The sequence below is a fragment of the Papilio xuthus genome, unplaced genomic scaffold (genome assembly GCF_000836235.2).
Source record: "Papilio xuthus unplaced genomic scaffold, Pxut_1.1 DF826949.1, whole genome shotgun sequence".
Lineage (NCBI taxonomy): Eukaryota > Metazoa > Arthropoda > Insecta > Lepidoptera > Papilionidae > Papilio > Papilio xuthus.
The window spans coordinates 3537270-3550795 of NW_013531700.1; the positions used below are offsets into that span (position 1 = coordinate 3537270).

Below are 13526 nucleotides of genomic sequence, written 5' to 3' on the forward strand. Positions count from 1 at the left end.
ATTATCAAAATTATTGGCATACACGACAAAATCAGCCTTCCTTATTTGATCTGACAAACTTTTTTTATAATAAATATAACTTTATAGAATCAAAAACAATTGAATCCTCGTTCTATTTTCAACTTTATAATTGGATATTTTAGATTGTTGCTAAAATTATGCTTACAATGAAGGCAATGTTTTTAGTTTTGTCATGTTTATGTAGTCCTTAAAAATATTACGTTTTATAATTATCAGAAGCAGCGCATCCTACCCGGGTCAAGGCAGTTGTCTTCATTTGGATCTACTTCGGTCTTTTATAATGTAAACCGAAACGTATATCAAACTAAATTATGATAGCTCACTAGCGCCCTCCTGTCTTTATAATAAGTGTCGTAAGATTCTTTTCATACTGTAGCTGTGATGTCATATTTTTTCTCATATCGTTTTCTATGCTCTAGGTTTTACATATTTTCTGACAGCTATTGGGCTTCTCGCCTTGTGCCAGATATCCTTGTTTGACTATACAGCACTAAAGGAATATCTAGACCCTTTTTTAGTATTTACAGGAGGGCGCTAGTGAGAAGAGAAGATAAATTTAGTTTAATTTATACTACCGGGTGTGATGTTCTTCGACCTATAGTTTTCTTAACATATTAATTTCTTCTTTTCTGGCAAGACCAATCGCCATAGCAGCGTTCTTTATCAGCACTGATAAGGTTTTCATTATAAAAAAAAGAATTCAAGTATAATTGATATATAGTTTCAGCTAATATTACAACATTTTCCGCTAAGAAATGACAATATTGCATCATTCGTGATATTGCAAGACATCATAAAATTTTATTCCCAGATCTAGTGAAGGAATGACTTAATTTAGTGGAAAGTTCTTTTGCTCGAGTGGTATTTTATTGCGTCGTAAAATTGAATTTTCTTTCTTTTCAACTGCTTTAAAAGCAATATACTTTCATTTGTGAAAAAAAACATTGTTCGCGAGATTTAGTCGTAAGAAACTTTAGCTCTAAAGAAAGTTATTGAAAAAACAATTCGTAAATATTGATTTTTGTCAGTATCTTAAAAGCCTAAAGCTCACACAAAACTAATGCTAAATTAAACAACCGATGTACCTTCTCAAATAAGGAAATATAGAATGTTATGGTTTTTTTTTCTTTTTAAATCCCCATAATAATTCGTTCAAATTGTCAGTCGTGTACTAAAGAATGTACCAATTATTTTTTTACATAACTCCCTTGAGTCGGAAAATACACTAGATCGTCCAATAAACGTCCGAATTATATTTGCCAATCTAATTTGTCCGTCCGTCTGACGTAAATAAATCCAGCGCGGGTCACATGGGGAATTTTTATTGTTTGATTTACGCATCAAAACGTACCAGACCTTACAATATAGGTCAAATATATTACTAGTAATTGTATAAAAAAACCTTGTATCAAAAAAACATTTACTCAGAGTTTAAATCTATTTACCGTGGTGTTCCGAAACCAAAAATTCTGTTTAAAGTATGTTTTTATCTCGTGGTTTGTTTAAGATAACCCATGGATGACGATAAGTTTTATACAGATATTTTGGTTTCAGAAACCAGCGCTTAATATTAGAAGTCTACGATATTCTTGACATATATTAAACTTATAATAAAGGTCTTCTTAAGTAAGAAAATACATACATAAATTAGAATTAAAAGGTGCACCATCAAGATGATTTAAGTCATAAATTTTATTTTTAAAACTAAATTTCATTAGCAGGTGTCGAGCGTCGTAAAACTGATTTTATTACTTGCTCTAAACGAGGATAACTAATCGAATGGAAAAGTTATTAAACAGATAGTCATCTTTATTACGCAATCTACCAGAATCCTTTGACGTGGGCTATCAAAACCGTACATTCCCAAGAACAGCATAAACAGGATCTTTTTAGCTAAGGCATTGGTTTGAAATGAACCATTTTAACGTTGAAGTACTATACTGAGTTTTCATACTTCTACGTTTTTTCTTCATTTAAGGCCCTTTGCAAACAAGGTAACGTAAATTTATGAATTCCAACGATTTTAGTCGCTAAACAACATACGTAATACAATGTCACAAATGTTCGTATAGAGCGCGCGTCGTCGACTTTTCTGTCATTGTCAAAGACAGGCACACAACCTTGCACACAACAAGTCTAGCAACATCTTAAATATCTTACTTCTTACTAATCTTACTATAATGTTTAGATAGATGGATGTTTGTTTGAAGGTATCTTCGAAACGGCCCCACGGATTTTGATGAAATTTGGCACCCATGTAGCCCATAGTCTGGAAAAACACATAGGCTACATATTAGGTTTTTTAATTCCGCGCGGAAGGAGTTGCAGATGATATTTAGTATCTAAATATAGGGATCTAGATCTTTGTTAGTCCCCTCAGTGATTTTCAGCGTATCTTGTGAACTATTAAAACATAAAACTTAAAAACAATTATTTAGAGCCGTATTTCCAGGGTCGTAGGTGTCGCAGTGTTTAAAAGATGTTCACTGGCCGTTAAGAAAGTAAGGAAACATGTCCAAAGGAAATTGATTGTTATCTCGCTTCTTTTCAAACGATTTTACGCTTAAACTTTTAAGACACGACTGAAAAGGATTTCTCTAAGGTATTACACGTTTAAAATGAAAGCTTATATACGAAACTAAAAAAAACCTTAATTACAGCAAGTAATTTTATTTACAAATACATTGTTTACATTCTTCCTAATAAGTTAAATGTCAAAACAAAAATCACAAAGGTAAATAGCAGAATATATCTACGTACAAAACTTGTTATTATTATATTAAAAAGTCTAACCACATATTAACAAGCCTTTAAAAAAATTACTACTAGGACCCCATAGGCCTAGCCTAGATTATCAGCTGGCGAGGCCCTTGGTATTAATCATTTTACTTTCTGTCCAGCAATAGCAATTTGTATTTCATTGAATGTCTTCCCCTTTGTTTCTGGTATGCAGTAAAAAGTGAACAAACAACTCAATGCGCATACAACTGCGAAACACCAATAAGTCATTGCTGGACCGACCGCAGTTGTTAACGCAACCAGATATTTGGAACTAATGAAAATGCCCAAAGCAGCAAACATTATACTGATTCCAGCGCCAAGTGCTCTCGCCGGACCATCAAATAACTCGGCTACTAATATCCATAGTAATGTTCCTATACCTGAAATAAATTACATTTTAATGTATAAGTAATCATATACCAACCCGCACTTGCCCAGCGTTGTTGACTATCGCCTAGTCACCCCAAACTTAGGGTAGGCTCCGAGCCCCTCGGTGGGGACGTATAGTGAGCTGATGATGATATAAGTAAACTAGTTATCGCTCGCGCTTACGTCCGCACAGAGTTGAAAAAAAATATATTAATAAGTAGCCTATGTGTTCTTCTAGACTATGTTCTATACGTATGTCAAATTTCATTGAGATCCAAGAAATTCAAACAAACATCCATCCATCTAAACATTCGCATTTATAATATTATTAAGAAGTCAGATAAGTTAGTAAAAATGTTATCTAGTTTAGACTGTGGAAAATTCTCGAATTAGTCGATTAAAGATTTAGTTTCAAAATTTTATATCAATTTGCCTTTAAAATTAATTATTTATTACTCTTTGCCATCATCCATTCATCCAAAATATCATTTTAAGCGCAATATTTCTTTGATTATTTTATTCGAATAGAGATTAAATTTATTCTTACCAGCGCTATAGCAAAAAATTACCAAAAACAATGATATCAAAGGTAAATAATTCATAAAACCAGAAATTTCATTCCCGTTCTCTTTCACTTTAAAAAATGCACCCAAACCAACCTAAAAAACATAAAAAATCATAAAAAATAATGTAATTATTTTATTTTAAATTCACCAAAACCCAAACTCTTACCATTCCTATAAGAATACCAGAGAATGATATAATTAAAATGTGTCTTCTTTTAAACCAATGAGTCGCTGGAGTAGAACAAAAGCTAGCGAACAGCTGTATCAAACTCATTATCACTGAAGCCACTTCTGGCATTACATTAGTCTTTGTAGATTCTAAAATCGTTTGCAAATAAAACGACACAGCCGTGAATCCAACTATTTGAGTTGAAAAAGCAAACACCACAGATATAAAAAGCGATTTTATGAATACTGGATTCTTTATTAATTTCACTTTATTAACTTTTTCATTATTCATAGACGACGCGTACGTAATTATCTCTTCTTTAGCCACTTGTTCCGAGACGTGAATTAATTTTAATACTTTAATTGCTTCGTCTGTTTTTCCTGAAATCAGTCCAAAATGTTCAAAATTATTATTATAATCTTACTAATATTATAAATGTCAATGTTTGGATGGATGTTTGTTTGTTTTAAGGTATCTCAGGAACGGCTGAACGGATCTGGCTGTAATTTGGCATAGACGTAGAACATAGTCTGGAAGAACACATAGGCTACTTATCAAGTTTTTTTTTTAATTCCACACGAATGGAGTCGCGGGGGACAACCAGTCTTCTATACCTAGTATAATATTTTAAAATAAAGTTTAATTTACTGGTTTTTTTACATTTCTGGTCCATAATGGATAGTTTGGATCAAGAATAATCAATTAAATCACTTTCTATTATTATTTTTTTAATAAAATTCTGGTAATCTTAATAAAATCTCACCTTTAGAAAACAAGAAATATGGACTATCTGGTAGAAATAATATCGGAATACTAGTAATCAGGTTCATCACAGCAAATAATATACTAAATGTGGTATACGACACGAAAGGACCAATCGACATCGTCAGGATACAGCCTATTGACGAAAATACTTGGAGAAATGTGCAGAGAGCTCCACGTAGGTGTTTCTGTAAATGAAGGAATATTATTAATTGAAATAAAATACACTGATAAAGAAAATGCTTTAAAAATTCTAAGAAATGAGCAAACATGAAAAAAAACAAAATCAACTACAAATCTTACTAATATTATAAATGCTAATGCAAGAACGGTAAAACGGATCTCGATGATATTTGGTATACATACAGCACATTGTTTGGAAGAATACATTGACTACTGCGTTATTTTTTAATTCCGCGCGGACGGAGTCGCGGGCGACTGCTAGTAATCAATATTGTAAGATGGATTACGATGTCCAGATCACTGGTCTTTGGAGAATACGTTCGTAATATTTAGAAGACACCGTGAATGATTCAATGTTGGATAATTATACAAATAGAAAAATTGCAGATTGATATCTTCAAAAAAGTAAGCAATAACTCTAGTTTTGCGATGACAAATCTTACTTAAATTATTAATGCGAACATAGAGGCTACTTGTTCAGTTCTTTTTTTAGAATTTCACGTGAACGGAGTGGCGGTTAGTTAGTATTTTTATAAATATACACTCACATCAGCGATTTCTGATGCATAAACAGGAACAATTGCGAGCAAGAAGTAATCCGCAATACCAATGATGGCGCGCCCCAAAATCAATACCCATACATCCTTAACGAAGATAAAAAGAATACTCATTAACAACTTCGGAATACAGGTCAGTATCACACAATACTTTCTGCCAATATAGTCTTGTAACATACCTAGAAGACTGAGTGCTGAAACAAGAATCTTACTTAGTACTTCTTACTAATATTATAAATTCGAATTGATGGATGGTTGGATGTTTGTCGGAAGGTATCTCCAGAACGGTTAAACGGATCTCGATGAAATTTGGCATACATGTAGAACAGACGGATTCACGAGCGACAATTAGATTAAAAAAAAAAACTTTTAATCATAGCAATCGCTTTCAACTCCATTTTTACAATTGGCGTGCCTCTTACAAGTTGATGAAGTGAGAGTTCAATGAAGGACTTTCAGAACAATAGCTTTGAAATCACTCGTTTAAGAACATTGAATTGCATACATCATTGCAGATCGGTAGACATACGAAAGCGATTTGCCTTTATTGACAGGAGACTGATTATTCTGTCCGTAACCAATGAATGCAGGCAACACACAATAGGTTTTGAATTACGGTTTTAACGTTACAATTATAAACCACAAGCATGGCCTAGTTTTATCCTTATTTCCTTACTTTTTGTTTAATGTTATAAATACTAAAGTAACTCTGTCTATCGCGATTTCGCGCCAAAAATACTGAACCAATTTAAATGAAATTTAGTACACAGATAGCCTGAGAAAGTACATAACCTAATTTTTAATGCGAATAACTAATTTTAAGGAGGACGCGTATGGAATCGCGGGCGACAGCTAGTTATCACACACGGTAGGATTTTATTTTTTGCATGCAAGGTCAAAAGAGTCATACAAAATCATATATGGCATTCGTTCATCAGAGTACATTTATTGATCAAGAAAAACTTACTGAATATATTGCATAGTGATGCGATTGAAACTATCCATGAACCCTCCTCGTCGGTGATTGGTCGATGTAACGGCGTCTCTGTTGCGTTCCGAAGTTTGACAAGCACTGGCGATGACCATGACAGACTCATGCCAGTTGTTATTATGGTCAAATTCACTGCAAAGCAAAATATTTTTTTATAAAGCACTCGCTTTTATTATATAATTCAGAATTAGCATGAACTAACTAGAGGAAATCCGACTGTGGCAGTGTATTCACGCAACACTAGCCTTACTAAAATGTCGTTTATGTCCCCTCACTATTCATTCCAATTGTTTGACTGACACTGGCCTTTGTAACGAAAGCACGTCATTCGCGTCAAGTGATTCTCAACTAAATGTCTAAAACTAAAAAGCAACATTTTTACCAATTTGAATAGTAATTTTTAAATCAAGAATCCGGAAATTGTTAATCAGCCTATCATGAAAACTGCGAACTTATTCGTAACGTTTCGTAAATTTTCTTGCTAGGCCCCCAAGTTTTGATTCCAATGTTAAATATTATAAAGCTCTATACTTACCTACACCTATTATAACAAACTGTCGAAATCGAGGTGATTGAAACATTTTACTCTAGATTTTTTTACGATATCTTTGTTCTTTAAAAAACTTCTAATATATGTACGTAATTAAAATACAACCACTTTTTCTTAGTTCTCTTTACAACTGGATAACCATTCGCATTATACTTATGCACATTATCTTTGTTTGATTAAACTTTTATAATACGTTTAAGGTGTTTATTTGCAGCTTAAATATGTATAGCATCGTATCAGCGGTTGTATTCTTATATTACGAGGATAGAATAATGTCAGACATAATTTCATGTGATTATTTTAATTATTTTACTAATGTTTAGATGTATGTTTGTAAAAAGGTATCTCCAGAACGGCAGAACGGATTTCAATGAAATTTGGCATACATATATAACATATAAGAGCGTACACCGTCCTTAAAGGTCGGCAACGCATCTGCGGTTCCTCGGATCAAATAATTTTACGCGATTCGTTGTTCGTTTGCCCCCTTCTCCTATAAAAAAACATGGTCTGGAAGAACACATAATCTACAAATATGTTTTGTTTTTAATTCCGAGCGGACGGAGACGCGGACGACAGCTAGTATTTAAATAAAATGAATAACGAGAAACCTAACTACGAACAATGAATGTTAACCAAAATCGGCTAAGCCGTTTAAGTTTTATTTGCCGTTTTGAAATTATCTTTACTGATAAGTTTCCACTGTCGTAACTTCGTATAAACATGTTGCCTCTTCAAAGAGAGGGAGATAATTTTAAACACAGTGTAACTACAGCATTAACCAAAAATCACATAATCACGACAAAGATTGTGTGTTGTTTAAACATATTTATCTGAGATAACTATATCTCAGGGCAATGCACGTAATCACTTATCTATTTTAAGATAATCTAAATAAAATCCTAATAAGAGATAATTTAAGAACAAGTTTTGTTTACTTTAACAATATATGTATTAAGATTTACGATAACAATCCAACCACCTTGGAGGCGTTGCAAGTCTAATTCGAGTTAATTCTCCAACATCGTTGCAACTGTGTTATAACATATTGCGATGATATTCGTCAAATTCGGATTAGTCGTTTACGCCAGTGGTTCCCAAACTTATTTTGTCTACTGCTCACTTTGAGTATAAATATTTTTAGCGCCATATTTTCACATATTTAAAAACCACTATAACTTCAAATTAAATTAATTAATTATTGTGACGTATATATGTATATTAACGGAGAATTCTAAACAAAACTTTTACTATTGCAACTTGAGACCTGCAGCGCCCACAAGGGGGCGTTATCGTCCACTTTGGGAAAGACTGGTTTACGCTATAGGTAACAACGTGTGAACATACGAATCATGGGTAATATCCTTAATCACTGGGGTATAGCGCCGCCCAAAAAAAAACTAAGATAAAAAAGAATCGTGTAAACTTAATCTAAAAAATGACATACAACACCAGTCGAATGAAAAAAGAATTATGAAAATCGGACAACTATGGGCGGATTTATCGATAAACGAAAAAAAACCTAACAGACGAATTTGGAACCTTCTCTTTTTGAAGTCCGTTAAAAATTTGATTTGTAACAAATTTCCTAAGCATAAGTAAAACTAGTAAATTGAGATAAACAACGTTGTGTAAGGGTCTTCAATCCAATTATCCTGTACTCACGTTGTTAAAGCTCAAAGGAAATTGATTGGCAGGAAAATGGGAATCAATATTTTGGTCACGTAACATACACTGTCAGTACTAAATATCGTAAAATGTTAAAAATGTAACATTTAACTTACTAATATTATAAATGCGAACGTTTACATGGATGTGATGTGGATGGATGGATGGGTATTTGAAGATAACGGCTGAACGGATCTCGATTAAATTTGGCATACGTATGGAACATAGTCTGAAAGAACACATAGGCTACACTACTTAAGTTTTTTTATATATCAACGTGGACGGAGTCACGGGCGACAGCTAGTTATTAATAAAAAAGACTAACATTTCAGCGCGTCGACTTTCGCGCGGAATTAAAAATTAACTTAGCAACATATAGGGTCTTCCTATGTTCTATATCTATGCCAAAACTCAGCGACACATTCATCAAAATATCATAAATAATATTAATATGATGTTATCAATGTTGTTCATTTAATATTAACGAAAATTAAATAAAATACTAATACTAAAACACTTCATACATCATTTATTAAACCTTAAGAAGTGTTGCTTTTACTTCGAATGTGAAATTACCCCATCTCGAGTTTACATTATCCAAACACGTATAAAACATCTAGTCATCCTGCTCATTTTCTTTAAAAACAACAGAGATGTTTTAGTAATAGAAATACTTGTTTATAACACGCCGGTTTAATTCATAACACCTAAGGTACGATAAAGTTTATGTTCTCTAACGAACGTCACTAACGAGGTAAAACCGCAGCTAACATTGTTTTGGCTTAGAGGAATCTGTGGTCTGAAATAGCAAGATTTGAAATGAAATATTTAAAAAGTTTACCTTGTGTTCCTATTAAAGGTATTCTTCACATTTCAAACAGTTCATTTAAATGCAGATGTACTATGCACAGTGGTCAACTCCGGACTACGCACACGCGGTATTGAAAAGAAAACTTAATTAGTAGCCTATGTGTTGTTTAAGACTATGTTCTATATTTATTCAAGATTCGTTGAACAGTTCTGGAGATACCTACTAAGAGATTTTTAAGAAGAAAATCCGATACTGCCTGTGTATTGGCGCAACACTAGCTTTACTAAAATGTCGACGTTTATGTCCCCTCACAAATGATTTCCGACATTTGACTGGGTAACGAAAGTGCGCGCAAAATTCTAATTAGTAATGTTTAAGAAATATACTTACGTCGCTGGCGCAGGCGACCGGGACCTCCGAAACAAGAGATCGCCAAAGTCACCTGTCCTGCACCTTCTCCTGCCAGTCAAACAAATATCCATTCATCTAAACATACGCATTGTTAATATAAGTCGAATTAACACGGACAAATCTTAATATGATAATAAATGCGATTTTTTGGATAGAAGGTATCTCGGGAACCGCTGAATTTGATGAAATTTGGCACACATATGGAACATGGTCTGGAAAAACAGGCTACTAATGTTTTTTTAATTTCACGCGGACGGAGTCGCGGGCAACAGTTAGTATAAAAAAAAACAAATACCCATCAATGTAAACATCGCTTGTAACTGTAAATCTATCGAGCGAGGGAAGCAAGCGTAAATTACTTTCGACGTGCTCCCTACTAACAAGGATTTATATGTTTTAAGGCTGTATGTTACGGCTGAGAGTCTCTGTTATACTTAAGGCTTAACTGGTTAATTATAACATAATAATGTTTCATAATAAGGCTATAATATTAGTATTCGTCCGTGTTACTAAACGTCGAAGAAAATATTCAATAAACGTTTAAAGAGACAGTGTTTCGGGACGTTATACATAACGCCTTTGTTAAACACTAGCAGTTGCCCGTGGCTTCGTTCACGGGGTTTGAATATTTTATTTATTTATTTATTTATTTAAAAACTGCATAGCATCATTACAGTATACAACCAATTTGACACTATACACACTTTACATAACAGTTTACACGATAACATATTTTATAATAACAGTAAATAACACATAACAATGATAAATAAAAAGAAAAATACATAGATAAACAGTGCAAGAATATATAAACGCGTAACTAAACATCAATATTCAAACGTCTTCCACACATCTGTACGCAGCCTCTGTGAATTTCGACTCGCTGCAACTAAATAAATCTATATCTCTAGATATGATATTGATAACCTATATTGATATATCTAGTAACAAACATAGCCTATGTCACTCGAGGGTAGTGTACCTTCACAACAGTGAAAGAATTCTTCAAATCGGTTCAGTAATTTCGGAGCCAATTCAATGCAAACAGATATTTTCTCTTTATATTAGTATAGTTAAATATATAATAGTTTTTAAAGTATTTAATTCGTTATCTTTAACTATTATATAATAAATCTTATTTATTGTCAAGCTGCAAGAAGTTTTACTTATATTAACAATATTTTCATAATATTTAAAAAAAAACAACTGAACTCCTTATTAATACCCCTTAATTCAATGATAACATCATTCGTCAAAATCGGTTCCGACATTTAGGCTAAAGATCACAATTGAATTGACATACATAAAAGTTACATTACCCACCTAACCTATTTATGAATCTCTCTATGAAACATATATTTGAAAAACATAAATAACGATGGTTTAAAAGGAGATTTTAGTCTACGAAGTCCATTATAAAAATGTCTATTGCCATATATTTCTTTGCAACATTTGTTGTAACCATGTTAACATCTTGCTAATATTATAAACGCAAATGTTTAGATGGATGGATGGATGTTTGTTTGCTGAAAGGATCTCGACGAAATTTGACTTGCATATAGAACATAATCTGGAAGAACACATAGGCTACTTATAAACTTTTTTAATTCGTGCGGACGGATTCGCGGGCGATAGCTAGTTTGAAATAAATGTCGCTTTAATGTTACCACTTTGTACATGATATAGTTGGAAATGTCGTACACATGAAACGTAGATGTTTCTAAACGACTGAGCACAATTGTACAACTTATTTCTTTTTTAAATGTAAAGAAAAATTTAATATGGCACTTACAGTTAAATATTTCCTTAGTGTAGATTTAGTTTCAAAAATGAACTTAAGGTTAGTAATATCAAAATTGCGTAAGTTTAGACGGATGGATGGATGTTTTTTTAGAAGGCATCTCTGGAATGCCATAACGAATCTTGATGAAATTTAGCACAGATATAAAACACAGTCAGGAAGAACACATCAGCTACTTATTTAGTTTTTTTTATTCCGCTGATATTGGAGTCGCACGCCATATCTAGTGTTCATACATCCGAGGCGTTTTATAAGAAAATTCTTATCAAAGAAAATCTATTCCATTTTGTTCGTAACACGTAGACTGTATACAATAATTTTATAGCGTATCATCTTTCCTTTTGTTTTTCATTTCGCAACGACCTATTATCATAGTCATTTTCCTCGTAGAAACAAACAAGAACTGCAAATCAGCATGACTCGGCATTTATGAAACATAACAAGTTTGTTTTGATTACTTCTAGTTATTACGTAACGTACCTAAGTACAAGAAAATGGAAGAATTTCTATTAAATCAGGTACTAGCTGTCGCCTGCGACAATGTTCTACAACTATGCCAAATTTCACCGAGATCTATTGAGCCATTCCGGAGGTACCTTCAAACAAATTACCATCTATCCATCTAAACATTCGCATTTATAATATTAGTAAGGTTAGGAAGAAAATCCGACATAGTGCTGGTGTATCGGCGCAACACTAGCCTCAACGTTTATGTTCCCTCACTAATCAATCTAATACGTGACTTGGTAAAGTAAACGCGCCATTCGCGTCAAAGGGTTCTAACTAATGTCTAAAAGTAAGTAAGATTATAAATTTAAATCGGAGCGATATGAAAGATACGAATACAGATTTTTTGAATCTATTTTTTGTACGAATCAAATCTAACCTACATTTTTAACAATAAAATTGAAAACAGTAATTCCAATCGGATGAAGATAATGAGAAAAAATCTTTTGAAATGGAAATTCAAAAGTTATTGTTTCAGTTTCATTACGGTTGGCCCGTGCTATGACTTCGCAATATTCCGTCTGTATAAGCTCTTAAGCTTTGCATTTGATTCGACTCTGCAATTCAAAATCTCTAACAAATTCTCGTTGCCTTAAAATGAAACATTCACAAATGTACAGTTTACATTTGCATTTCCTATGCAGATATCAATTCATCTGATATTAAACTAAGATAACTTTAGATTGAAATATAATCATAATGAAACTGAAGAACAAACGTATTAAATATAAAACTTGTTGGTCTCCACGAATTAATTTAATTACTAGCCTATATGTCCTCTCGGGCTATATTCTACATCAATGCCAAATTCAAGCGAGATCTATGCAGCCGTTCTGGAACTACCTTCCAACATAAATCCAAAAATTCGCATTTATATTTGACAGTCTAGTAATAATATCTTCAGTAAATTAAAAATACAACTTAAAAGAACAAAAAATATTTCAAAATCGGAGCACCAGGGGCGAAGTTACTCGGTAACACACATAAAAAACATATAGACGTATTGATAACCTCCTTTTTGAAGTCTGCTAAAAATAAAGATAATAAATATCTTATCCTAAAGTATTATGTTTCTTATAAATTAACTTATTCACACCTTGAGATAGTGTTAAAGCTCATGGATTCAAAAGATGTGAACATGACGTCACTAAGTCGAAGCTTTTCCAACGCTCAAAGCGCTCCAAAGCTTCGACTTAGCGTAGTCCGTACAGCAAAACCGTAATTGCAATTGCAGGAAAGGGAAAAGATTTCCCACAGTGCAGATGTAATTAAAAATTTCCTTTATTTTTTAATTAGTTGATCTAAATGTGAACAGAATCAAAAGTGAAAATGTCAAATGAATTTGTTAAAAATACTGATGAATTCAGAATTTCAAGGTA

At 32.9% G+C, this 13526-nt stretch overlaps 1 protein-coding gene across 1 annotated transcript; it reads right to left on the reverse strand.

Moving 5' to 3' along the window:
* Positions 1–2697: 2697 nt before the first annotated feature.
* Positions 2698–7094, reverse strand: LOC106120667 (facilitated trehalose transporter Tret1-like). The gene is made up of 7 exons (XM_013316034.1): positions 6935–7094; positions 6376–6531; positions 5400–5602; positions 4670–4856; positions 3904–4286; positions 3719–3830; positions 2698–3182 (listed from the first exon to the last, which is right to left on the reverse strand). Exons 1-7 carry the CDS (start codon positions 6978–6980, stop codon positions 2902–2904), a joined length of 1368 nt encoding a protein of 455 aa, XP_013171488.1. The 5' UTR covers positions 6981–7094; the 3' UTR covers positions 2698–2901.
* Positions 7095–13526: the final 6432 nt, after the last annotated feature.

Excerpts from the sequence above, each read along its gene's own strand:
- LOC106120667 (XM_013316034.1), bottom strand. The coding sequence starts at position 6,980 with ATGTTTCAATCACCTCGATTTCGACAGTTTGTTATAATAGGTGTAG. Across the intron at positions 4,857-5,399 it reads ATGCATCAGAAATCGCTGAT|AAACACCTACGTGGAGCTCT; the intron begins GTGAGTGTATAT and ends CTTCATTTACAG. Across the intron at positions 3,831-3,903 it reads CTGGTATTCTTATAGGAATG|GTTGGTTTGGGTGCATTTTT; the intron begins GTAAGAGTTTGG and ends TATGTTTTTTAG.